General features: G+C 59.9%; 3 protein-coding genes across 3 annotated transcripts in view; 2 read left to right on the top strand and 1 right to left on the bottom strand.

The window, feature by feature from the left end:
• Positions 1 to 829, top strand: part of MYO7B (myosin VIIB) — a 77,620-nt gene extending 76,791 nt beyond the window's left edge. Inside the window, exons 46-47 of the mRNA XM_044913604.1 lie at positions 183 to 302; positions 728 to 829. Coding sequence (XP_044769539.1) covers positions 183 to 302; positions 728 to 829 — 222 coding nt within the window. The remainder of the gene's footprint in view (positions 1 to 182; positions 303 to 727) is intronic.
• LIMS2 (LIM zinc finger domain containing 2) lies at positions 172 to 26,472 on the bottom strand. Its single transcript, XM_044913586.1, has 10 exons — positions 26,387 to 26,472; positions 19,846 to 20,005; positions 17,623 to 17,689; positions 17,244 to 17,364; positions 6,256 to 6,405; positions 5,459 to 5,609; positions 4,421 to 4,513; positions 3,765 to 3,813; positions 3,531 to 3,606; positions 172 to 2,912 (listed from the first exon to the last, which is right to left on the bottom strand). Exons 1-10 carry the CDS (start codon positions 26,470 to 26,472, stop codon positions 2,765 to 2,767), a joined length of 1,101 nt encoding a protein of 366 aa, XP_044769521.1. The 3' UTR covers positions 172 to 2,764.
• On the top strand, positions 13,437 to 14,456 carry GPR17 (G protein-coupled receptor 17). Its single transcript, XM_021695916.1, has one exon. The coding sequence runs from the start codon at positions 13,437 to 13,439 to the stop codon at positions 14,454 to 14,456; it is 1,020 nt and encodes a 339-aa protein (XP_021551591.1).

Raw genomic sequence — 26,472 nt, 5'->3', positions numbered from 1 at the left:
GGGCTGGGGAAGCTGCCAGGGTTCCATACCCCCACACAGGTCGTACACCCCTGCCCTTCTGTCCCCCGCTCACATGGCCCCGTGGGCTCTGGAGGACCCCTGAGCAGCAGCTCAAACTCAGGGCCCCTAGGCCCCCTGGGCTTCAGCTGGGTCCTACCCCCCCTGCCCACTCTGCCCCCCAGGAACTGCTCACCACCTACCCCTTCACCAAGATCTCCAGCTGGAGCAGTGGTAGCACCTACTTCCACATGGCGCTGGGGAGCCTGGCCCGGGGCAGCCGCTTGCTGTGTGAGACCTCTCTGGTGAGCCCCAGCCCTGGGGGCCTCCTGGGCATCCCAGGTCCCTTCCCCCAACCCAGACACACAGCACACAGAGGCACCAGGGACTACATTTCCCTAACCCTGACCCCAGACTGCCACCAGGGAAGTGGCTCACGATGAGGGCCAGGCTTCCTGTGCCCAGGGTGGACTAGGCCAGGCCGGGCCAGCAGAGTCTGGGAAGGAGGAGCAGCAAGAAAAAGGCTGGGAGTGTCATCCAGGGACTGTGGTGGCAAGGTCTGGTGCGGGCCCCCTGTGGTCCTGGGCCACTCTGAGGAGGGAGGAGGACTGTTCTCAGTAGCAGGAGCCCTGCTCACCTCTTCACCTCCCTGTCCAGTGTGTCCTTGAGGCAGAAGCAGGGCACCGCCACTGCCCCTCACAGCCTCCAACCCCACCCTTCCCCTGTCCAGGGCTACAAGATGGATGACCTGCTGACCTCGTACGTGCAGCAGCTCCTGAGCACCATGAACAAGCAGCGGGGCTCCCAGGCCCCAGCCCAGGCCGATCCTTAGCACCGGAGCTGGCCTGCCCACTCACTCACCCTTCCCAATCGGGGGTCCTGGTGGCACTTCCCTAAGGCCCTCTTCTTGGCCCAGAGCCTGCCCTCTGCAGGCAGCCTTTCATACTGCCCTCTCTCCAGAACACACCCACATCCCTCAGCCCACCAGGTAGGCCTCCTCTCCTGAGGGGCTGACCATGGAGGCCAAAGTGGGGAGCCCAGGGCGGGGCCGGGAGTGTCAGGCCTCCAGGTTGATGAGTGGATGGCTGAAAGGACTCCCCCAAGAATGTTCAATAAAAATTCCTGAAGCAGTGTGCAATGTGTTAGAGAAGGTGGGGTGGGGGGGATGGTCAGGTGGGCAGGAGGCCTAGGAGGCACTGGCCAGCAAAAGGTCTCTTCCAGAAAAAGCAAAAAGCATTGTGACTTCTCTGGGGATGCCTGGATGACAACTCCATTCTCCGTGAATGACTTCATTGGTCTCTCCCTCCTCCCTTCATCTGCTTTCCCCCTCCCTCCCGCCTCTTCCTATGAGGCCCCTTTGCGCACCTTTCTCCTTCCCCCACAGGGCACTGGGACACATAACTGCTCCCAGGAGGGCCTGGTACAGGTGCAGGCCAGGCCTGCCTGCTCTCTGGCTGCTGGCTTCACGCGAAGGCCAGCCTGTGCCCAGGTGGGAGCAGAGCTGGACACACAGCCTTAGTGGCCTGGGTTCATCGCCACCATGCTGGCGGGCTCCATCCTACCCATCCTACCCACCTGGCCAGGCTTCATGGACTGAAGGTTTCTGGCTAGACTGGTCTCCAAGGCCCGACGGCAGCCTGGCCCTGCCAGCAAGAGCTGGGTCCTAGTCCTGTTCTGTGTCTATGTCTCTAAGCGTTAAACGACCCCGAAGCAGTATGTCCACGGGGGCTGCAGCCTCACCTGCTCACTCTCACGCCAAAACCCACGCCGGCCATGTGGTCGTGTAAGTAAGCCTTCAGTCATCATGCAAGCGCCAGTTCCTGTGCTGGCCCTGGAGGGTCAGAGTGAGTCAGAAGGCCACTACCTTCTGGCCCCCGGTCAGCTACACCCAGAGAATCAGCACGTGCCCTCAGAGGGGGGGGCGGGTAAGCAGCAGGGAGCCCAAGGTGCTGAGGGGACCACAGAGGAGCTTCAGGGAGCCACAGTGGCCCCTGGCCCAGGGTGGAGTGGCCAAGGCCAGATTTCAGGAAGGAGGCCTCCTGAGTGGTGGGGGGGGGGGGGGGGTCCTTGTCCCTCCGAGGATGATTTGTGGGGTGCGGTGGCAGTTTAAGCACAACCTACTTGGTTGGGTGAGTGTGTGGCCAAGGGTCAAAGGGTGGTTCCCCAGAGGCCCCCCTGCTCATGGCCAGGGTCACAGGGCTGGAGCAGCTGCCTGGCTGTGGCCTCCCCAGGGCCATGTGCGCACAGTGGGACCACTACGGGGTGGAGGCTGGCCAAGCTCCCACAGAAGGATGTGAGCTGCTGGGTGCCCCTGCAGGAATGGGACAAGTCTGGATGAGCAGGGCTGGGAGCAGTGGCCCACAATCAGGGCCAGGTGACCCCAGGCCCTGATTCACTCGCGGAGGACCTGGAGCTAAGGCTTGTGGGCACAGGCTGTCACAGGCTTAAGGGCCCTGCGTCTGCCCCATGCCTGCACAGAAGGAGAGAGAGGAGCCCACAGCAAGGGAGAGAAGAGAGGTCTGGGGAGGAGGGACTAGGGGCAAAAGAAGGGGTGGTGAGCAAAGAAAGCAGGGGAGCGAGGTGGGGGAGGGAAAGAAAGGAGGGAAAGAAGGGGAGGGGCGGAAGAGGTATGGGAGGGGAGGGGCAGAGGGAAGGAAGGAGGGGGAGGCCACAGACAGGGAGCAGAGATGAGGAGTGGAGGCAGCAAAGGGCAGGGGGTGCCGGCAGGAAGGGATGGGGTGGAGGTGGAGGGTGGGCAGGAGGCCGCTCAGGCAGAGTTGAGGCCCACGGACTTGGGCTGGGCCTTGCGCGCGGCCAGTTCCGACAGCTTCTTCAGCCGCTTCTTCAGCTCCAGCGGGAACTTCTCATAGCATCTCTTACACACAGGCTTCATGTCGAACTCCACAAACTTGTTCCTGCGGAGGAGGTCCAGCAGTCAGGAGAGCCCCCGGGCCCCGCCAACTCAGCCTGCAGAGGCAGAGCAGGGAGCTTCCCCTGGCCTCTGGCCCACAGCAGTCCAGGTGCCAGGGTGAGCTTCTGGCCAGGGGTCACGGGTGACAAGGAATCAGGCCTCCAGGCCTCCTTTCCCTCCCAGAAGCTTCTGGTACTCCAGAACTGTCCATGACTCCCTGCTGTCCTCAGAAACCTGGGCTCCACCTCACCTCACAGCTCCAGCCATTCTGCACCTCCTGTGGTTCTGACCCCTTTGCCTTCAAACATGCTGTTCCCTGAGCTGGAATGCCCTTCCCTCCTCAGAGCCCAGTGTCTTCACTGGTGTGTCGGAGGCTCACATCGCTCCCCCTCTCACCCTGCCCTGGGGGCCCCTCGATCTGCCTCCGAGGGGCTGGGGCTGCCCTTGCTGCCACTGCATCCCCAGGGCCTGACCACAGCAGGGACCCAGGGAAAGCCTGATGAAGAGCCCCTGGGCAGCCTACCCAAATCTGAGCTCCCGTGACAGGCTCCAGGAGGAGGCGGAGGCAGTGCAGGTCCCTCTCTGCCCACCCTGGACACCCCAGGAGGCCGGCACCACTTACTTCAGGGTGAGCTTGCTGTTGCAGGTGGAACAGGAGAAGCAATGCACGCACCAGGCCTTGTTGAGTGCTGACACCACTGTGGGGGTGGGGGTGGGCAGCTGAGCAGGCCCAGGCTGGCTCAGGACCGGCCGGGCCTGCAGCGGCAGGACCCACATGCCAGAGGGCCAGCCTCAGGCACGCGAGGGCGGTGGGGGGGGCGGGGGGGGGCGGGGGGCAGGGACAGAGGAGCCTTACCATCACCCTCGATCACATGGCTGCAGTTATAGCAGACGTCCCCAAAGAGCTGCAGACAGAGCAGGTGTCAAACTTGTGGCAGGCTGCCACCTGGCCCCCATCCCACCCCAAACAGCTGCTCTCAAGCACCCCCCCGAGACTCCTGGGCCCCTCCTGCCAGGGTGTGGTCTCAGGCCCGAGGTGAGGGCACCCCTGGCCCGTCAGAATCACCACCCCGGGACGGACAGCAGCTTGAGGCATTGCTCCCAGGAAGGCCCCGTTGCTCCTGCTGGCGTCGGTGAGAGGGACGTGCCACAGCCGTACCCCCTGACTTCTGGACCACAGCAACTGGGCAGCTCTGCCAGACTGGCAGGAGGGGGAAGGACAGCAGCATATGCCACCCCCATGAGCCCAGGACCTCACACAGCCCTCCATTCAGTTCCCACAGCAGGCCTGGGCCAGGGTTTCAAATGGCACTGAGCACACAGCCCAGCCTCCACACCCAGCATGGGCTCTGGAGGGGCTGTCCTCGTCCTCTCCTGCCCAGCTGGGTGCCTGCAGCATTCCGGCCACTGACGCCATCACCTCCCTGAGGGCTCCCCTCGGCCCCACAGCCACCCTCCAGCCCCGGGCCTCCACAGGCCCTGCCCATCCACGCTCTGCCCCCCAGGCCCTACCTGGTTGTAGTGGGTCTCACAGTAGGCCAGGCCCTTCTTCTCGTAGTGCCGGTGCCCCAGAAATGGCTTCTCACACTTGGCGCAGACAAAGTGCTGAGAGGAGAGGGGACAGGCAGGGCAGCTCAGGGCTGGAGCAGCGCCCCCCACCCCGGGAGACAGGGGATGGGGTGCCTCACCGGTCTCACCGCTGGGCAGTGGGGCTGCCACCTCCACGGACCACCCATGAGTCAGCAGACCCCAGTCCTTCCCCCGTGCACAGTGACACGCATCCCCATCCCCTCCAGGGCTGCTCCCCACCTCAGCAACCTCGGCCCAAGCTGTCAGGTGCTGGCGAGGTGCCTGGTGCACCGTGCGCCCTCCCCGCTGGGGCTGCTCTGTTATAAGCAGGGTGCCCCCCCCACCGAAGGCTGCATGTGTCTGCCTCCTGTGAGCATCCCCTGTAGGCCCCGGGTCACTGAGCGGCATCTTCCAGTTCCTATGGTGTGTGGGGGTTCGCCCTCCTCGGGGGGGCCAGGGACCGGGGCCTGCATCAGAACCCAAGACAGAGCCTCTGGGACACAGACCTAGTCAGGGCATCAGGGAACACAAGCCTCCCTTCCAACGAGGGTCTGTAAGACCATTAGAGCCCACAGTGTAGAGGTGAATGTTCCAGGTAACGCAGGCGGACACACCTGAGGAGCTCAGCTGGCAGGTGCGCCCAGCCTCCGTGTCTCCGGGAGGCTGTGCACAGCCAGTTCTGCCAACCATAATCCCACGGGGTGTCTCAGGCAGACTGTCCCCAAGGTTTTCACATGACTTTGGAATCCTCCAGAAGGCCAGGACGGGGAGGAAAGAAGGTGGGCACAGCTGCCTGACCGTGGCCTGTGCCCTCAGGTCTCCTGGCTCCCGTGGAGGCCAGGCACAAAGAGGGGCAGCACCCAGGAGGAAGGTCCCTGCCGGGAGCAAACCACATGGCCTGGGGTGGGAGTGTAGAGGCGCTGCAGGGCCAGACTCCCAATATAACAGTGAGCGCCCCCCCCGCCCCCCGGCCTCGCTCACCTCCACGTGCCACTGCTTGCCCAGTGCGTTGACCACACGGCCCTCGATGGGCCGGCGACAGGCCCCACAGATGGGGACGCCCATCTTGTCATGGCAGGGCAGGCAATAGAGCTCACCCTTCAGCTCTCGGGCCTCTGCAGTCAGTTCCTTCCTGGAAGACAGAGAGGAGCCCCAGGTGACATCCCTGCCCCTCTGCAGGGCCTGCGCTGGCGCTGGCGGGTCCCACCAGCCCCTCCAGCCCCAGGGAGCAGCTTCCAGAGAAGCCCCGCTCCAGTCCAACACAGTGCCCAGGGCAGGCGGCTCTTTGATCTCTGGGCTCTTTGGGGACTTCCTGTGCCCCAGACAGGCCCCGGGGCACAAGATTCCTGCACAGGCCTCGCAGAAGGCAGTCTGTGTTGTGCATTGTCAGGCCCTCTGAGAAGCAGATGTGTTCTCTGGCTCCTCCGCACCAGACTGGGTGTCTGGGGCAGGGATGAGGGAATGCTCTGCAGCTTCTGTCCCCTCTCCTCCCCTCTCCAACAGCAGCACCAACCCCTCCTCCTTGCCCTGGCCCTCCAAGGCTTTGATTCCTCCCTCCCAGCTTCCAGGGCCCCAGCCCTCCCTCATCCCGCGGGGCCTCATGCAAGGGCTCCCTGAACAGGGGCCTGGAGAGAGGCGTTTCCTGCAGCGATGCCCTCTACGTCCGCCCTGCACCCCCTCTCCGATCGTCCACCCGCCCGTCCCATCACTGCCCCAGGTGGGGGGTCCCACCCGGCTCACCACCTGCCCCCGGCACAGGGACCCAGCCATGCACGTACCCGCAGTGGGTGCAACTGAAGTGGTCCGGGTGGTAGGCGTCATTCTTGAACATAAGGGGCTGCTCATCAATGACCAGATGGCACCGCTGGCAGACATACTTGCCCAGGCCCTTGGCCTTCTCCCGGTTGTGGCAAGGCCGGCACAGGTGCCTGTGGGAAGTGAGGCAGGTGTTAGGGGCCAACAGCCCGCTCCCTCTCTCCCTCCCCAGACAGCACGGTCCGCCTCCTGGGAGAAGAGACCCCCTGGACTCCTGCCTGCAGCTTTAACAATGCCCATAAGCCTCCAGAGGCCCAGCGAGTGGTCCAGAAAAGCTAGCTAAATAATCCCGTGGCCAGGAAGGCTACAGAAGTGCCCTCTCAAAAGGGGATTCCTGCACTGGAGAATGACTAGGAAGAAATACACCAGAATGTTGGTGTTTGCCGTCTTTGGATGGCAGAGGAAACGTGATAGTTTTCTTCTCCCCACTTTTTCTGAGCCTAGGACATCATATGGAATAGAGTAGACATTTCACTGCCATTTGCTGAAAAATTAATTTTATTTTTCAAATGTCTCTGAACATGGGTACATAACTGAATAGTGACTGTTAGCTCGAAAACCCCGCTGTGCCCAGCAGAGCAGCCAAGGAGGCCAGGTCTGTCTGGCCTGCACACCCCCTTCCTTCGGGGTCTGTCACACAAAGAGAGACCCGTACATCTACAGGCTTTCTGTCTCCAAAGACAAGCACAGCTGTGTCAGATGGAAGCCCCCAAACCCAGGAACTATCATTACAGAGTCTTTTTTGTAAAGACCTCAGAGTAATTTCTGATGCTACTCCCTGCATTGGGCAACAGCTGTGGTCTCTACTGAGAGAGAAATCAACATGGTTTCTGTTTCTGTGCCTCAAAGGTGTCAGGAATTTAGATTCAGGGTCCCCAAGCGAAGATGTACAAAGGCCCCAATCCATTACTCCCATCCCCCACCTGCCACCCCAGTCTGTAAGCTATCCTGTTGCATCCGGGCCCTCCCTTCCTGCCTTCCCAGCCGCCCATCCACAGGGAGCCTCTCTACAGGGACCTGATACCCACAGTCAGCCTCTTTTATAGGCTGATCAAGGAATCTAGTTAAGAGATTAACTGTCAGACTCAGGATCCTCCAACCAGGCGTGATGGGCAGATCCTAGATGCCAGGGAGGTTAGCTCACTGCCCATGGTGGCGACCACAAGGTCTGCCACCTCACCGGGGTCTGGACTCCCTGCAGCTTAACACTGCTGTCTGCTTGCTTTATTTGTGTCTTCTCTCCCCAGCGGGTGGGAAGGCCCAGGGACCCAAATGAGTGCCTGGTAACCATGTTAAGCTGCTGACTGGCTCCAGGCTGTGTCCCACACAGGGTAGCAGCTCAGGCTGAGTCTCTGGTAGGTGAGTGAATGAATGATTGTAGAAGAGAGGAGGGAGAGAGACAGTGGGTACCATCTCCCATGACAGTACAGCCAGGACTGGGAGCCCGTCCCCTCACCGGGGCCACCTGACTCCACCTACCCACGGGACACAGACGTGGCCTGTCGCTGCAGTCTTCGTCTCCCTGACTAAGGCTTTGCCCCATCGGTCCCCAGATCCCTATCCCCACCCGCTCACCCGGACACCCAGACCCCCTGCCACAGCAGGCCCAAGCAGAGCTGCTCCCACAGCCGCCAGATCACTGTGGCTCACCCTGTCCACACCACACCTGCCACGTGCTTGTGTCTCTGTCACAGACACGGCATTTATTCCCTATGACCCCACTCCCGATTTTGGTGACTACTCTTAGCATTACAACAACACTCAAGCCATATGGAATAACTTTCATTTCAAAGCTATAGAAATTAGCACAACTCCCCAGAATTCTGCTGCAATGATCGATGCCCTCACAGCTACCATTTGCAATCACCCAACAATAGAAGTAGCCAGTCGGACACCCTCATATCAAATCCGTGTGAGTCGGTCCTTCCGGACCTCCACGCGGGGCAGCACAGGGGAGGGGCTGGGCCCTGATCACTCACCTGCGAACCCCACTGGCTCCCAGCCAAGACCAAAGTGAGGAGCCCAGTGCCCCACGAGGAAGCTCAGATGGGAAACGTCTTTTCTTTTTAAGATTCTATTTATTTATTTGTGGGGGCAGGGGAGCAGACTTCCCACTGAGCAGGGAGCCTGACGCGAGATTCGATCCCAGGACCCTGAGACCATGACCTGAGCCAAAGGCAGACACTTAACTGACTGAGCCCCCCAGGCACACGGGAAAACGTCTTTTCAACAGACCAGATCCCAGCACCAGATCTAAAGGCAATCTGCAGAATTCTTTTCTAGGTAGAATGAAGATGGTACCTAAGAATTCCGGCATCAAGGTGCAACAGAAAACCAGAACGAACCAGAACATTAACACACACAAATCGTAAGTTTTGGAGTGACACATGCTTGGGTTCAAATCCTGACTCTGCCACTTCCTGGCAAGTTACTTCACCTCTCTGAGCCTGTTTCCTCATCTGTAGAATGGGCAATACTCCCAACTGCACAGGACTGTGTGAAAAACAGATTTAAGATAGTATACATGGTAGTTACTTCCCAATGATAGCTATGTACATTTTTTTAATGTTTTAACGAAAAGCTGCAAAGGTCTTTTGAGATTGGGCGTGGTGATTTGGTTCCCTGTGTTACCGGATATATCCTTTGGGGAAAGATGGGGGGAAATGAGCTTTGCTTGCTCGGTCTCAGGAGCAGCCACCGTCCACCATCCACATCCCAACCCCCCCAGCCTCGAGCCACCCCCAGGAGGAGTCTTGGGGACTCCTAGGCAGTGCGCAGCAGTGGCCGTCTTCACAGGCCTCCTGTCTAGGGGAGGAGCCCGCCCAGGTAAGGGCCAGGCCTCGCGGGCTGAGCGGCGTCCCCACAGGCACAGACAGCGCCCCATTATGAGGCGGCCTGCAGCTGTGCCCCGCTCAAGAGAAAGGCCACGATTTATTCCACACGCCCGAACGGAGCCTCATTATACGGGGCAAGACACAAGGACCCTACAGCAAGTGTCCTGAAAGAGTCCCCTCTCATTCGACCAAACAAGGCTCCTCAGCCTCCCAGCCTCCCCATTCACAAGACCCCCTCTACAGTCCCCAAGCAGGCTTGGGAGCCCAGGCCCGTTGCCATGGCGGCCAGCCCCTCCCTGCCCCCCACTGGTAGGAAATTACCCTGTGCTGAAACGTCCTCTTGTCTCTGTCAGTCCCGGCCAGTCCCCCCACCCCGCCCAGCCCGCGCCCACTCCACGGCTTCCAACATAGTCACACACTCGGCCTCTGTGACGCTCAGTGGCCAAGCTGGGGGGGCCGGGGGGGGGCACGCGGGCTGGGACACACTGGAATATTCACGACGCAGTGGCAGCAGAGGCAGCCGTAGGAGTGGCCCACCGCACAAGGAACCTCTCGGAATGAAGCGGCCTTTCAGGGCCAGAGGGGCTGCGGTCTCCCCTCCTCTCCTTAAATAGCCAGCCCTTCGACCACAGCTGCACGGAGCCCACCGGCAGCGCCACCACCCACTGGCCACAGCCCACCTGCCACCCCGCAGCCCTCCTGCCCTTGCACCTGGACCCGGCTGTGAGAGGTAAGGACCAGAGCCCGGTCAGGGCAGGCAGGGGGTTCAGGAGCCAAGCAGAGGCAAACTCAGAGCGCGGGCAGGGATGGGGTGTTCCTGTCCCGGAGACACTCTCTGGGATAGTGGTACAACCTATTTATCGAAGGCTGCCCTGGTCTGAATGACAGCGGGCCCACCAGGTGGTATTCCTGTCCCAGGGTCGGGGGCTTACGGAGGGTGAGTGCCCCATGCACAGTCCCGCGGCTGCAATGACAGTCAGCTGGAATCAGCACCCATGCTCTCCACCACTAGGCCACCCGGAGCCAGAAGAAGGAGCAGGGAAGAAGAGGTGTCAGCCCATGCCCAACCACCACAGCCTTGCCACCTTGGGCCTCTTCCTGTGGCCCACTCCTCCCACTCCCCGAGGCCCAAGACCTGCCCCCTGATGCTTGCCTGACCCACAGCCCCAGACCCGCCAATGTCCCTGCCCAGGCGCCCTCCATGTGCGCACGCCGCGCTGCTCTGAGCAGCACCACAGACGAGCCAGCGAGGGCAGGCCGAGGCTTGCATGTCTAGGGTACGCATAGTGAAGCAGGGACCCATTTCGGGGCAAAAGTCAGTATCAAAACTCCTACAATCGGAGGAGTAAACAAACCTCAACAAACCAGAAACAAACCTAGAAGCATTTCAAAATTGAGTCTAGATCCCAGAGACAGCACTGTGCATGAGGCTTTCAGCGGTGGTGGGACACGGGGGGCAGCTGTGCGGGAGGCAGTCAGCCAGCTGCTGGCCCAACCGCCAACTGGGCAGCCAGGCAGGCCCCACAATCGATTTAATGCTCTGCAGTCACCATCTTGAAACTCCTACTTTTTGGACAAGGGGGCCCACATTTTCATTTTGCACCGGGTGCCAAAAATTACATCACCGGTCCTGGGGCAGACCCCAAGGAGGTGCCACTGAGCCTGAGACGCAATTCCAGCCCGAGCCCTGAGGCCGAGCCACACTCCCAGCTCTGGCACCCGGCCCCCAGCAGCCCCCAGAGGCAAGGCAGTGTTCTGGGAGGTGCTGGATGTCCCTGCTAGGTGTCCCTGAGCTGACTTCCAAATCTAGGGCCACTGTCCCTGGCCAAATGACCTTAGGCAAGTTAGCCGATTTTAAACCCTGACTTCTTAATCCCTAATCCAGTACTCGCGAGCAGCCCTCAGGGAGGGGCCGGGTGACAACTGCACTGAGGGGCAGAGTCCAGGCGTGAGGGGCAGCCCAGAGCAGGGGGATCCCAGCCCCGGCTTCCACACCACCCTTCCCTCCCTTGGCCCCATCCCCTCTCCCAGCAGCCAGGGCTGCCCTGGCACAACCCCTCAAGTCACATGCACCTGGAAACAGTAGGAAAATAACCTCTGTATCGGATCTCAGGCTTCCTAACCCGCTCTGGAGCAGGGGAGATCATTGAGGCAAGGGAACTTCCCTGGAGGTCACTAAAATGTGACCTTATTGGGAAAGTAACCCCCTTTACTTGAGGATGGTGACTGGCCAGATGCCCTCTGCCACGTACCCGCACTGCCCCTGGCTCTGTCCTACTCAGGCAGCCAGCCCTCACCCTTCCAGGTATGTGCTGCCGGGGGACAGGGGGTACCTACAGGACCCCAGTGGTGGTTGATGAAGCCTGATGGGGAGGGTCAAGCTGCTGCCCAGCCTGACAGCCCAGCATACCCACGATCTGGACCACCTGCCCTGCTCTGTCTTCTAGAGGAGTGTGTGCCGGGCCCTCCCCACACGCCTCTGTTCTTCATCCACGCCTGGGGATGGCCCCCAGCCTCCTCCTCCTCCTCCTCGAGGGGCTGCTGTGCTATCAGAACTGCCACCATGCTTCCTGGGGGAAGCGAGGCCAGGACACGCTTGCAGAGAACTCGTTCCATCTCCCCGACTGCTCAGTACAGAGCCAGGCTCAGCCAGGACATCAGCCCTGACCATGCCACCACCACAGCCTGTGTGTGTGAGGGTCTGCCAGGCATGAGAATAAGGGGCTGGCGGCAGCTCAGGGATGCAGGATGCATGGGGTCAGGGTGGAGGCTGCGCTGGCCCTGACGCCCGGCCCTCTTCCACCCTCACCTCCCACTCCCAGTGCTGGTGAGGGAGGCAGGGTATTTGGGAGCTTCGCTCTCCTTTTTGGATCTCTTGAGCTGACCAAAATCAACACAGGAGTCTGCTCCTCTGTCAGGGAGGGAGCAGGGAACACCCACCCAGAGCCGGGGTTCGCGGCTACAAATGGTCCCTCGGGTGTGGGTAAACCAGGCTAGGGAGGCCAGGCAGACACAGGCGGCTTCCCTGGGCCCCAGGTGTCTCTGGGGCTGCCGGACTCGGCGGGAAAACCATAGCCAGTCTCACTACCTCTGGGAAAAATAGCTCTTCCTCTCCTAGAAAAGAATCTGCCTCCTGGTTGTTAAACCACTCCGGGTGGTAAAATCCCCCCTACTGGCCTGGGGCCCAAGTGCAGGGCTTTCTAAAATACAGCTCTCCACAAGTTAGGATGGCCAGAATGGAGTTGGTAGGCTGAGTCCAGAAAGCTTGAGAGATGTTGGGATCCTCTGAGCTCCCAGGAAACTGCCCACCACTATATAGCTGGTGAGGCCCTCCTGGGTGGCAGGGGCTGGCAGGAGAGAGGCATAAAGCAGCGACACACTTGGCACTGCAGTTGGTGGGAAGTGCCACAAGGCCTGGGAGGGACGGGCCACAAAGGGTGCCAGGACTCCGGGTGAGCAGGGTTCACCCTGCAAGGGCGAGGCTCTGCGCACCAAGCTCTCAGGAATAGGTGATCTAGGGGCGTCTGGGTGGCTCAGTCGGTTAGGCGTCCAACTCTTTTGATTTCAGCTCAGGTCATGATCTCAGGGTCCTGGGATCGAGCCCCGCACTGGGCTCCGTGCTCAGCAGGGAGTCTGCTTGAGGACTCTCTCTCCCTCTGCCCCTCCCCCCACTTGGGCTCTCTCCTCTCTCTCTCAAATAAATAAATCAATAAGAAAGAGAAAAAGAGAGAGAAGGAGAAAGAAAGGAAGGAAGGAAGGAAGGAAGGAAAGAAGGAAGAAAAAGGGAGGAAGGAAGAAAAAAGGAGGGAGGGAGAGAGGAAGGAAGAAAGAAAGGGGTGATCTACCCACCCACCCACCCACTGGGAATGGAGCTCAAGGGCCCCTCGAACCACCCCCTGCCATTTAGAAAGCACGCCTGGGGAGCACGGCAGAAAACACGGGGCCCGTCACTCCATCCCAGAGCCCAGACAGATGGGATCCACCCCCCACTCTCCCCGCGGTCTGAGTGGACTTTGGGGATGACGTGCAGCCCAGGGCCCGGGCTCCTGTGTGCCCAGCCGGGGATGCAGGAGCCAGTGGGAAGCTGGCCCCAGCAGCAGACTGGCAAGCTCCAGGCCCTGGCTTCATTTTTGCTTTTTGCTGAGCTTCAGAAAGCCTCTGACACATACCCTCCCCCGGATGAACACAGGGGGTGCCCTCAGTGGTCCCCAAGGCGATGCCGAGCTAAAACGTTTCACAGGTCCCAGGCTCTGGAACCTGTCTGCTTGTTCCCTCCAGGCTCATCCCCCGGCTCTGCTTCCGGCTGAAGCATGAATGGCCTGGAGGTGGCTTCCCCGGGTCTGACCGCCAACTCCTCCCTGGCCACCGCAGAGCAATGTGGCCAGGAGACGCCACTGGAGAACGTCCTCTTCGCCTCCTTCTACCTCCTGGATTTCATCCTGGCTTTTGTTGGCAATGCCCTGGCCCTGTGGCTTTTCATCCGGGACCACAAGTCAGGCACCCCCGCCAACGTATTCTTGATGCACCTGGCTGTGGCCGACTTGTCCTGTGTGCTGGTCCTGCCCACCCGCCTCGTCTACCACTTCTCTGGGAACCACTGGCCATTTGGGGAAATCCCATGCCGACTCACCGGCTTCCTCTTCTACCTCAACATGTACGCCAGCATCTACTTCCTCACTTGCATCAGCGCTGACCGCTTCCTGGCCATCGTGCACCCCGTCAAGTCCCTCAAGCTCCGCAGGCCCCTCTACGCACACCTGGCCTGCGCCTTCCTCTGGGTGGTGGTGGCCGTGGCCATGGCCCCGCTGCTGGTGAGCCCGCAGACCGTGCAGACCAACCACACCGTCATCTGCCTGCAGCTGTACCGGGAGAAGGCCTCCCACCACGCCCTCGTGTCCCTGGCCGTGGCCTTCACCTTCCCTTTTGTCACCACCGTCACCTGCTACCTGCTGATCATCCGCAGCCTGCGGCAGGGCCCCCGCGTGGAGAAGCGCCTCAAGAACAAGGCGGTCCGCATGATCGCCATGGTGCTCACCATCTTCCTGGTCTGCTTCGTGCCCTACCACGTCCACCGCTCCGTCTACGTGCTGCACTACCATGGCAACAGCACCTCGTGCGCCGCCCAGCGCATCCTGGCCCTGGGAAACCGCGTCACCTCCTGCCTCACCAGCCTCAACGGGGCGCTAGACCCAGTCATGTACTTCTTTGTGGCCGAGAAGTTCCGCGATGCCCTGTGCAACCTGATCTGTGGCAAAAGGCTCTCAGGCCCGCCCCCCAGCTTTGAAGGGAAAACCAATGAGAGCTCACTGAGTGCCAGGTCAGAGCTGTGAGCCCTGGGATGCCATACCTGGGGCCCACCGCCGTACACTGTCTTCAGAAAGACACCCCCCCCACCAGGGTACACGCCACCCAGACTCGTGAAGGAGAAGTCCACCTTCTCCCAGCAAGCCACTGCCACTCTCTCCAAGGGCGGAACTCAGCACCCAGCACCCGGTTCTGTCTTATCTGATGCACAAATCCCTAAAAAAGGACACCCCTTGACGGGACCAATCAGCCACCCCCTCTGCAGAGACTGTGCTGGCCCTGCTCACTTGCAGTTACTAGATACTCAATGACTTCACCCCGTGGCAAGGGGGGGCAAGGAGGCCAGAGGAACGTTCCTGAACAATGAGTGTCTTTCTTTCCCAAGGGCTGCTTGCTAGACTCCCAACCACCTTCCCACCACAAGAATCACAGGGCAGCAAGGGCTCTGCAGAAAGAGCCCCGAAGGCAGCAACGAATGACTCAAGAGAAGGGGGGGTGCGGGAATCCAGGTGGAGGGGGACGGGGTTTGAGTTCCCTGGGTGGCACTTTTGCCAGATGACCCCTGAGTTTAGGGGACGTGGACTGTAACTTATAATTGAGTGTTGTAAGTACATTTCGGGCTGGCCACCAGGTGACATCCAACAAATGCGGCCTGTGGGCTCATCATCTCAATGCTGGGTCCTTGATCCCTACATGTGGCCCGACAATCCCCACAGCTTCTCGGCAGCTGCCTGATCCCTCTTGAGTCGGTCAAGCATACGGCATGGGTGGGCAGATGGGGGGAGCCGGGCTTTGTTCCTGCCTCAGGACATCTCCAGCAGGGAGCCCACACCTGGCATGGGACCCTGTCTCACACTAACCCAGACCAGCAGGGGTGTCCTTAGCCCTGCCCCCTCCCAAGAGGCTCTCCCAGCTGTGGAGGGCCAACCTGCCACGCTAGCAGGTTCCTTTTTGTACCTGATCACACTGATCATAACCATAACTCTACTTGAAGATTCTGAAGGTTATTGTGCTCGGCTGACATTACTACCTTCCCAGAACTTATCTTCGCTTCCACCCAAGAGTGACAAAGAGGACGTGAAGACAGGCTAGGCCAGGCAGCACATGCTTTTGCCTCTGGTTCTGACAGCCCCGCGCAGGCCTGCCCCACGTGGACGCTCAAGTTCTGCATCACGGGCCTCAGAGGGCTGGCCCTGGGCCCCACAATCGATTTAATGCTCTGCGGTCACCATCTTGCCCGCCAGGAGGGTGTGAGCAAGGACCACACTTCCTTCACAGCAGCCCTTTCCTTCCTTGAGCGCTTCCAGCCTCCCAAGGGCGGGGGCTCAGTGTGAGCGTAGCTCAGGAGGAGAGAGGCCTCGCTCAGGCCCACGCCCGGCGGGCCACCCCCGATCAGCACGGGGCCCCCGTGACACCATCTGCCCTCCACAGCCCCTCATGTAGACAACAACACGGGCTCCTGCCCAGGGGCCTACAGACACCAAGACCGACACCAGGCAACATGGAGCAGGCAAATGGGTGCAATCCCTACAGGCAGCATCCAGAGCAAGGGGTGCGGTGGCAGAGAACAGAGAAGCGACAAGGTCGGAGAGGGCAGGGGAGTCAGACACCTAGGGTGGGCGGCGATCGTCTGGCACGGGGAGACCTGCTGGTCAGCCAAGGAGAAACCAGAGTTTGGTTGGGGCCTACCGTATTTGGGATGCCCAGTGGACACCACGAGGCTGAGAACCCGAGGGAAAGGTCTGGGGTGGAGGTGTACATCTGAATCGTCCAGCACATGCATGCCAATCAGAGCTCTGGGACTTTGGACACAGATGAGGCCCACGTGCCGAGCCCCCAACGAGCCAACATGGAGAGATAGGTGGAGAGAGGTAAGTCAGAAGGGGAGAGGACACAGCACAGGCAGGAGGCGGAGGAAACCAGGAGAACACAGGGTCCTGGGCGCCTGGAGAGCAGGCATTTCAGCAAGAAGGAAAAGCTGCCGGGAAGCCTGCCGAGAGGCCAAGAGAGGACCAGCAGTGACCCGTGGGTCTGGCAAGCAGAGGGAGGTCGTGGGGGCCGAGCAGACTGGCAGTGGGGGGCACATGAGAGGAGCCAGCGAGGTCGCTGGGACAGGCTGCAGACAACCGCGGTGGGAGGACAGCTCTGGGAGAAAGAGCAGACTGCAGCTGGGAGCCCCGCTAGAGAGGAGGGTGGGAAGGAGCGGGACCTCGGGAGGAGCAGGGACAGGGCCTTCGTGGTGCTGGTGCATGGGGACTGAGCCGGGGAGGCACCAGGGCAGGGAGCAGGACAGCCTTCCCCTCAGGGAAGTGGGAGGGGACGTCCTGGCTTTGGGAGGGTGGCGGGCAGAGAGGCCATGCAGGGAGAAACAAGCCCGTCTTCCTGGAAGGAGGGGACTTAGTCTACCAAGGAACCCTAGCCGGGTGCCCTGCATGTCAGCGTCAATTTGGGCCCCCCTGGCTGAGTGATCTCTCTCCAGCAGCATTTAGCCAGGGGTACATGGAAGGAGGTAGGTGGTTGGGCTCAGCGGCGAGGGGTGGCCAGGCAGTAGTGATGACCCAAAGCTCTTTGTCCATCCATTGCATCTGATGGTCCCTGCTCCGGCCACCTTCATCCTCGCTGCCTACTGTCAGCCTGCTCCTGGGAGCATCCCCAGGCCCGGGGCAGGCCCTACTCTCTCTGGCCCCAGCCCTCACCTGTAAACCAGGGGTCTCTTAGCGGCCTTGCCAGTGGGCACAGGCCACAGGGCCCGGTGCTCACTAGGCAGTGCCTGGGTGAGGGCCCTCCTCCCACCCAGCCCCGGCCCACCTCACCTGCCTGCGTTCTTCACGAAACCCAGGTCAGCCAGCTCCACGTCACACAGCTCACAGCGGAAGCACCCCGGGTGCCAGTTGTTGTTCATAGCCTTGATGACGCGGCCGATGATGAACTCACCTGGAAGACATTGGTCCCTGCTCACTAAGGCAGGCGAACGCTCCCCTCCCAGCCCCCTCCCAGCCCCCTCCCAAGCCCTGCACTCACTGGCACTCACCTGAGCTCAGCCTGGTCCCGGGGCTCCCCTCCCAGAGCTTGGGGAGGTGACGCTTGCAGAGAGCTGGTGCTCAGAGAGGGGGTCAGGGAAGAGCACCTGTGCTCCCACCCACCTGCCCAACCCCCAGGAGTGCAGAGGAGTGTGCTGCATCCAGCCCTTACCGCAGGATCCGCAACATGGAGCAAACAGCATTTGGAAGTCGTGTTCGCAGTACTTCCGGCCTTCGAACTGCAAATGGGCCAGCAGAGAAAATTCAAGCAAACGCCCATTATTGCCCCCAGCTGGCCGGTCTTTGATGGATCAGGACCTGCCCTCGGGGAGGCTAGAGAAGCACCCCAATTTATGCAACTGCTACCAGCAGGAAGCGGGGTGCAGCACCTAACCCTCCTTCCAGAGAAGGCTTCTGGAGGAGGTGGTAAGGAGCTAGAAGACCGCAGGGGTGGAGGTGCTGAGAGGAAGGCATCCCAGAGCAGCAGGGGCAAGGCCTGGAGATGGGAGGTAATCAGCCGGAATTGGCCCTTTCCACAGGCGGGTGTGCAAAGTGAGGGGTCTCCGAGAAGCTGGGAACTGGGCAAGGCCAGCCTTCCAAAAGCCGAGGCTATTTGCACAAGATCTTGGCCCTGCTGGTGCTGGGAGCGAGCCGAGGGCTGGGATCAAGTCTGATTTATAAATGTCACTTGGCCCTATTTCCTGTGTGTCTTCTCTGTGTGAGAAGGCATTTCCCCCAGAGGCCACCAGAGACCCGGAGAGGGAAGACAGAAAGAGGGACACAGGAAAAACATGGGGCCCTGAGGGAGAACCCCAAGCCCTGCAGCCAGCAGGAGCCACTCCGGGCACCAGCCATCGTCCCCATGTACCTGGGCATGATGGCCCTTGCACTAGCCCCAAGTGTGGCCAAACCCTGTCCCTGCTTTCTTCTCCCTTGACAATTTTCTTTTCTTATCAAAAAGGTCGGTTTGCCCTCTTCTCTGAAATGAACGTCTTATTGGGCTACAACTGAATACAGCCCTACCCAGTGGCCCGTAGAGGTGGCAGGGCGTGAAATTCATTCAGCAACGACTATTTCCTGAGCACCTACTGTGCTCCAGGCTTTGTTCTAGGCACATGGCCACTGCAAACAGAGCTCGGCCTCCCCTCCCCGTGCCTCTACAGTGCGCCAGCATTTCCCCCAGACGGCCAGGAGGAGCTCACACACCGCACGGCCACACGGCCACCCATCTGTCGATCCCATCAGCTGTACCTTCCAAGTCTCTCCAGCCTCTGAGCCCCGGTCACCACTTCCACTGCACCCCCCACTGGTGCGCTGGTAAATGACGACCAACCAGCCCTTTGGAAGGCGGGGTCCGATCTGTAGCATTTAACAGTTTCAAAGGTGTGACTACTCCTGCCACGGACAATGTCAAGCTCCCAACAGGACAGCAGCATGGAGTTCAGCTATGTGCAGCAGCCATCAGGGTACGGTTTCCACCACCCAGGTATAATAGACAAATAACTTCGAAGGCATAGATGATAGGAAAACATAATAAAATAATTAGGAAGTGGTGAGTTTTGAGTATGTGTTACCCTTGTTTTCAATAAAATTTTATCTCCCTGTACATTTATATAACTTAATTTTTACTAAGAGTTATGTTTACCCACGAGCTGGTAAGTTTATTGAAAATTTAAACAATCTGCTCTTATGAGCCACTATGGCCCGATCTAGACCACTTCACTTGATCTGGATTTTTTCAGTAATCCAGCTTCTGGCCCCACCTGTTCTCCAGCTTCTGTGCCTGCCCACATTAGTCTCTCCCCAGCACAGCAAAGAGAACGGTCCTTTTCAGATGTCAGACAGACTGCCTCCTGCTGCACCTCAAATTCCCTGCATGCTCTGACCTCAGGGCCTTTGCACTTGACTGTTCTCTCTACTGAGTACTCTTCCTGCAGATGTGTGCATGGCTCCCTCACCTCCTTCAGGTCTGCTCAAACATCACCTTCCCTGACCACCCACCCTCCTCACCCCGAGAGCCTCTATACCCAGAGCACTGAGCACCATCTGATATACCATATATTTATTCTGTTCACTGTCTGATCCCAAAGGAGGGTATGTGCCACCAGGGCAGGGTGTTTGCATCCCGTGGCCTCCCAGAGTCTACCCAGAGGAGGCTGGATGAATGGTGACTCTCCTTCAGCACCCATAGCCACCAGGGGGGCCCTGTTCACACCTCATACGTGAGGATGCGCCCCCAAAGTGCAGCAAGCCTAAGACCTGGCACGACTGCCCATCAGTCACCAGTCAGGACCATGGCTGGGCACAGCCCACAGGCTCTTAGAACGCAGGCTCTGAGCTGGTGGGGGATTCGGGCTCCAATACGGCAATCCGGCCGGGGGTCCTGGGTCCTCACCTCGTAGAAGAGCCCCTCGGGGAAGGGCCGGAAGCACTGGGCACACACGAAGCAGTGCTCGTGGTACAGCTCTCCGTTGCTGTTGACGATCCGCTCCGCAGGGGCGAAGCGCGCCTGGCAGCGCTGGCATACCGCGTTGGCCAAGGCGCTGGACATGTTGCTGCGGGGAGAAGGAACGAGAAGGTCAGGACTGCGGAGGGGCAAAGACAAGCAAGCCTGGAGGGCTGCACTCGAGGGGCACGCCTCCCTCCTTAAAAAGCTAAAATGTTCTCCAGCGTAAGGAAAATCTCTGTTCTCACCCTGATGACAGTCTTGGTGCTGTGGGGACTCAGCAACACGCAGTCGGGGCCAAGCTGCCTGGCACCAGCTCGGCTCAGCCTGCACAGCTACCCTGCAAATCCGCCGAAGCTTCTGTGCGCCATGGGCATCCTAAGTGCCAGCGCACACCAGGGGCTACAGTATGTATTCCCAGACGACAACCCTACTAGGCCAACACAGCATCCCCATTTTACAGATGGACAAGCCAAGGCCTGCAGAGAGTTAGTGTCCTTCCCGAGGGCCACAGTGGGTGGAGGCAAAGCCTGGATTAGAAAACAGCACCCCTCCAGACTCTAAAGCCCCCATCTTTCCGCCATGCCCTGCAGCCCCCAGGCACTTCCATGGAGCATCAGACGCGGCTGGGCCATAGCCAGGCACACACCGGTCAGAGCAGCGAGGGCTCAAGACCGGCACTCTCACGGTGGCCTGGGCTGTACCTCACTCTCTGGGTCTAGACTCCCAGCCATGGAAAGACCATAAGATGGGTGAGAGGCCCGTTAGATGAGGGACACGTGTCAGCACTCAGCTCATGCCTGGCCCACAGTAAGCCCCCACGAAGGACGGTGCAGTAGTTGCCAACGTCTCTGCTTGGTTCCCAGGCTGCTCAGTCTTCATCATGCTGGTCCATGTGTTGGGGTGTCTGTGGCCACCTCAGCTCCCTCTCGTGCCTCCTATTGCCTCATCTCAGGGAACCAGAGTCTCTCAGGTATAGAATTCACCCAGGACAAATCAGTAGCTCTGTAATCCACTCGTTTAATCCCTGAGGCAACCCTCCCCTCCAGATGAGAGAACTAAGGCTCAGAGAGGTTAGGCAACTTGCCCAAGCTCACACAGCAGATGACAGAGTCCAGATTTGAACCCAGATTGGTTGGACTGCAATGGCTCTTTCCTCTGCACCAGGAGTTAGTTGCAAATCACCTGCCCCCAAAGAAACATATAACCACCCTACCATGGAGAAGGTGAGAGTGTGACTCTTTGGGATAGGAGCAGGCTGGGAGCAAACCTCCTCATCCAGGGTGGGCAACGCCGTCCCTGGGGTAAGTGGCAGGCTTCCTTTTGGGAGGAGTAGAGTCCAAACTGAACCACAAGGGGAAATGTCCACACTGCGCCAGACGCATGCTGAGGGGCCCCAAGGCGTGGCCCGGAAGAGCTGTGTCGTCGGACTGGCAGCCTCTATGACCTTCCAACACGCTGATGCCCAATGCCTTTTGTTATACGGGTAGCAAAGAGTCTCAAGTGTCACCCCCGACAAATGGGTGGTGGCTGCCTGGATATCTGGGCAAACCAGGACAGTCAGGCTCAGCAAGGAGAGATGCAACCAGCTGGCAACATCAGGTAGGCGCATAGAGTGACTGGACACAAGCTGCCTGCTCCTGAGAATGTCTTTCCAGCCTGTCCTGCCTGCTGGGGTATGAATCCCATCCATCCCTGGCTGCCCCAGCATTGAGAGGAGTTCTCAAGTGAGTGAAGCTCTGGCTGGGGTGCTCAGGTGTCTGTCCTAAGCAGGATGAGCGCAGGAGGTGGGAGAGGGCTCTGGCGGCCCGGGGTCCGGGTGTGGGCTAGGGACAGTGGGTCTAACAGGGCTGCTGGCGCACACACTGGCTGAAGCTGGGCTGGGGGCCCCAAGCAGGACGCCCTCTCTGTTCAGCCTGGGAAACCATGTGGCAGGGAGGGGCAGGGCCAGAGGGCTCTTCAGAAGCCTTGCCAGGCACTGCTGCATGTCGCAGCCTGCCCTCAGGTGTGTTTTGGGGACCAAAGCCACCTTCTCTGTCCATGTACTGGCCACCGGTGCAAGGAAGTAGGAAGGTGGCAGGAAGAGTCAGGCAGAGCCCAAGATGCAAGGGAGGGTCCGCACGAAGCAGCCACTCCCGCCCAACACACACCCTGCGCCCTCCCCAACAGCCTCCACAAGATGGGTCAGATGCGGCTGACGAGCTACTGCCTAAGCTGCCACGGAGGGCTGGGCTCACCCGTCAACACAGGCATGCTTTCCCACTGGAGAGCTCTGTGAGTCTAGTGGCCTTGTCCTCCCACAACACACACCCAAGGTGGTGGAAGGAAGTTCCAACTCCCGGCTGTGCACAAGACCTTGCTGGTCTTGGAGAAGTGAGAAATCAACAGGAAATCCTGTGACTCTGGATCTGGAATTCCCCACTCAAAGGAACCAGAAAATGAAGCCAAAACAAGGATTCAAGTCCAGCCCCCAGGCTTTTGGATTGCAGCTTAAACCCAGAGCCCTGGGTCCTAACAAGTGAGTGCCGGCAGAGCCCCTGTGCCTCCCAAGGCCCCTTGCCCTCTGGCCCCCAGTGGGGCTGATGCAACTCCCACCTCCACTAGCTGCCGAAGGCTGCCTTCTCTGCCAAAGCCACGCCTCCTAGGTGGCCCACCCCCACAGCCACTGTCACTCGCTTGCCGCTAGCCCAGACACTTGACCAGCCTTCAACCGTTCCGCCCTTGTAAGTAGACCCTCTGTTCAACTCTCCCCTGTGATTCCATCCCACAGTGACTGCGTTCCTGGCCAGGGCCCTAAAAGATACCACCCCCACAGCAGCCGGCCACTCCCTACCTTCCTGTTCATCTTCACCTGGTCCCCTAAGCAGAGCAGCTGGTCTTTAACTGGTCTGTGTCTAGCTCCCCGGCTGGGTCCCTGGGCACCTCGGCCTGAGGATTTTGCCATCTGTCCCCTACATGCCTTGCACAAACCCTGGCAGAGGAAGGTGGGGTGTGGAGGGGACCACACACTGGCCGCTCCAGCAAGTCCTGGGGGGCAGCAGCACCCCCAAGGCACTCCTGGGACTGTATCCCCATGCCACCCTGCTCGGGCCCACGGACAACACTCCAACACACTGGCCTAAGACAGACGGATGGACAGACATGCAAATGTGCCTAACAACTAAACCATGTCGCCGTCAGAGAAATGCCAGCCATCTCCAGCAGGAGGCGATGACACAAGAGGGGGCTCCGGGCTCACGCCTCCATGTTGAATCCTGATAGCGCCCGCCATCAGCTGGGGGACCTGGAGAAGGGTAGCAGCTTCTCTGGGCCTCATCTGCAGAGAGGTGCGCCCGGGTACCAATCACCGCCTCACGGAGCCGGGGTGAAGAGCTCACAGAGTGCAGCGCCTTGAGCCCAGCGCCAGGCAGGCTAAGCACTGGGTAGAGACCTCTGGTTTCCCTGCAACTCTGGGAGCCTTCCAGAGCACCTCCTCCCCAGCCCAGTGCTGGGGAAGGCCTGCAGTTTGCCCGCGCTCCCTGCCAGAGGGCAAAGGGTGGGAGACATGGACATTCCACATCCTCCTTCACACATTCCAGCCAAGAATGGGGAGCACAAAGTCAGCCTAGTTATTCCCCCAAGGAGACCCCACCATCCTGCCCCAGCCGGACGACACTCACGCTGCCGAGGGCATGGCCGGTGACCAGAGGGTGTACAAGAGCACCCCGTCTCGTGCCTCTTCTCCAGCCCTTCCCAGCACCCCAAAACACTCTCAATCCTGAAAGCGCAATACAAGCCAGTTTGTGAGCTGGTGCAAGATGTCACTGGCTGATAAGATGTCACCGAACTTTACAATGACTGGGGTGGGTTGGGGGGAGCCCTCTCGGATCCCACTGCTTGTGAGGAGAGGTTGCTGGTTCCAGATAAGGAAACTGAAGTACAGAGAGGATCAGGAAGCTGCTAAGGGTCACACAGGATGGACCATGTTCTCTCCTGTTCCCTCAGCTCGTGGTGGCTTTACACAGGCACAGCCATTCAAGACTCTCCGTTGTTTGTTTGGGTTTTTTTAACAACCCTAGACCCTGGGGCGCCTGTGTGGCTCAGTTGGTTAAGTGTCTGCCTTCGGCTCAGGTCATGATCCTGGGGTCCTGGGATCGAGCCCCGCATCGGGCCCCCTGCTCCGCGGGGAAGCCTGCTTCTCCTTCTGCCTCTCCCCCTGCTCGTGCTCTCTTTCTTTCTCAAATAAATAAATAAGATCTTTAAAAAAAAGAAAGAAGAACAACCCTAGACCCTGCCCCACCCCAGCCTCACACCCATCTGAGCCTAGAGAGAGAGGGGGAGGGCCTGGCAACAGGCAGGGGCCACCACAGGGGTCCGTTCACACTTAAGAATGAGGCAGTGTTACCGAGGCCACACCGCCTGGGCAGTGATCAGTCCGACGCGGGAGCTGCACGGCTGGGCAGACCAGGCTGCCCACCTGGCTCAGGTGCGGCCGTGTGCTCTGCCTCAAGGCACTCCCTGAACCTGGGCCTCCTCATCTGTAAAATGGACTAGCAACAGCTACCTCAGGGGCTGCCTGGGAGGATTCAGTGAGGTGACACCTACGAGCACGGCCCATAACAGCCCCATAACTGGCAGCTGGTCGCAGTCCCCCCCACCCCACACCCCCCGTGCCTTCATCTGACACATCTTTACTGAGAACCTGGTCTGTGGCCGGGCACTGTTCCAACTGCAGCGAGAAAAGAGGGATCCCACCGCAGCACGACCTCTAAAGCTCGAGTGGAAGCCGCCCCCGGCACCACCGGGGCCCCCTCCCTGCCACCCCCTCATGAGGGTACCCGGCTGCACGCAGGAAACAAGAATTGACACCAAGCCAGGCCCACCCTCAGCCTCGGGAACACTGGAAAATTACATGCTGCCTCGGGCTGCTGCACACAAGGCACTGACACCATCAGAAACATCTTCCCAGTCTGTTTGGAGCTGTGGGACATGGCTTCTCCCGAAGCCCCAGCCGTACCTCTTTGCTCGGGCAGCTTCACTGACTTGGAAGCAGGTGCGCTTTAAAACTGTCCCGCGGATAACAGAGGGCTGAGGGAGGGCACAGGCCAGCAGTTCACAGAAAAATAAAGACAAGTAGCACATAAACACATGTGCCTGCATGCAGGGGACTTTCCTGAAGCCTGATTTTCATGACCACGCCCACGTGCCCTCCTTGCATCTTGGCCTTGTCTATACCGTGAAATCTTTCTCCAGCATGGCCTCTGGCCTCTCACTGCCCTGGGAGCCATACCACACCCTCACTCCACGAGTGTCCAAGGACATCCAGAGGCCTACCGGTGAGGGATCCCCTTCCAGCACTGCCACGCTCGGGTGAGTTTCTTGGCGCCCTGAGCCTCAGGCTCCCCACCTGAGCAATGGGCTTGTCCGGTCCCCGTCCTGGTGCATAAGGGGACTGCCATCCCGGGTGTGCAACAGGGGCGGCTCAGCAGCCTGTGTTCCCCGCTCCGCCCCCCCCCGCCCCCCCCCAATGCTCTGCTCTTGCTCTGTCCTTTGCCCCAGATGTCTCTGGTAGCTCAGTCCTAATTACCTCTCCAGTAGGCTGTTCTGACCATGGGGACACAGTGAGCTCAGAGCAGGCTGGATTTTCCCCACGTAGCAGTAGCCCCCCGGACTTCCTTTCTTCCCTGGGTCCTCCAGGTCCCCCCTCGCCTCTGTCACTGCTACTCCCTGTCTCTTCCCTGACTCCCCCCCCCCAACCTCAGGTCCTCTCCCGCCGTTCCTCCCCCACCTCCTCCTCTGGGGCTGCACCCGTCATTTCCATGCCAATGACCCTAAGTTCACAGCCCTCATCACTCTCTCCCCAACTTTCTACTAGAAGTTTCCACCCCGATGGCCCCTGGGGCCCAGCCCCCAGCCCCTGACACCCACAGTAGTGGCTCCACCACCATCTCCATGCCCTCCCGGACCCTGCCCACCCCAGGTTAACTCATCTCCTCAGAGGCCGTGAGCTGCACCCTGAGCCCACAGGCTCCCCTTCCTGCCCCAAAGGAGGCTTTCATCAATTGTCTACACTGGTAATTCTCCATGAGATAAAGCAGTTCAGATTTCAGAGTCAGTCCAAACTGGCTTCAAATCACAGCGTAGTCATTTTTGGATGGGTGAGGATGGGTGATGTCCAGCAGGTCCCTCCACCACTCAGTTTGCTCATCTCTAAAGTGGCAATGAAACGATCCCAGTCTGAACGCAGTAATGGGAGTTCCATGGGACGACCTAACTCTAACGCCCCATTCTCAGCGTCCTGCCCAAGAATGTTGATCCCAGGTGACATCAAGCCCACCAGAAGAATCGCACCCTACCCCCAACCTTATCGCCAACCCAGGCGCTGTCCCCACGCCCCGGGCGGACGGGCTCCTGCCGTCAGAAGGACCAAGCCGGGTGTCAGAGGAAAGGCCAGCAGCCGCAGCTTTCCGGCCATTGTCCCCGCCGACCCCGCCCGGCCCTGGCCACCTACCCCGGCGCGGCGGGCGGCGGGCTCTGCCGGTGCTGGCGCCGCCGGTAGAGCCCCGACGCGGCGAGGGCTCCCAGCCGGGCTGCCAT

Source organism: Neomonachus schauinslandi, chromosome 3, assembly GCF_002201575.2.
Source record: "Neomonachus schauinslandi chromosome 3, ASM220157v2, whole genome shotgun sequence".
Lineage (NCBI taxonomy): Eukaryota > Metazoa > Chordata > Mammalia > Carnivora > Phocidae > Neomonachus > Neomonachus schauinslandi.
The sequence above is the reverse complement of the archived record's forward strand: the minus strand, read 5'-3'. Positions and strand labels throughout refer to the sequence as shown.

What these genes read in the sequence shown, in the direction of transcription:
- GPR17 (XM_021695916.1), top strand. Translation starts at nt 13,437, where the DNA reads ATGAATGGCCTGGAGGTGGCTTCCCCGGGTCTGACCGCCAACTCCTCC.
- LIMS2 (XM_044913586.1), bottom strand. Translation starts at nt 26,472, where the DNA reads ATGGCAGCCCGGCTGGGAGCCCTCGCCGCGTCGGGGCTCTACCGGCGG. An exon ending in CCGAGGGGCTCTTCTACGAG is followed by an intron (nt 17,690 to 19,845) that starts GTGAGGACCCAG and finishes GCCCATTTGCAG; the next exon opens with TTCGAAGGCCGGAAGTACTG. An exon ending in TCCATGTTGCGGATCCTGCG is followed by an intron (nt 17,365 to 17,622) that starts GTAAGGGCTGGA and finishes AATGTCTTCCAG; the next exon opens with GTGAGTTCATCATCGGCCGC.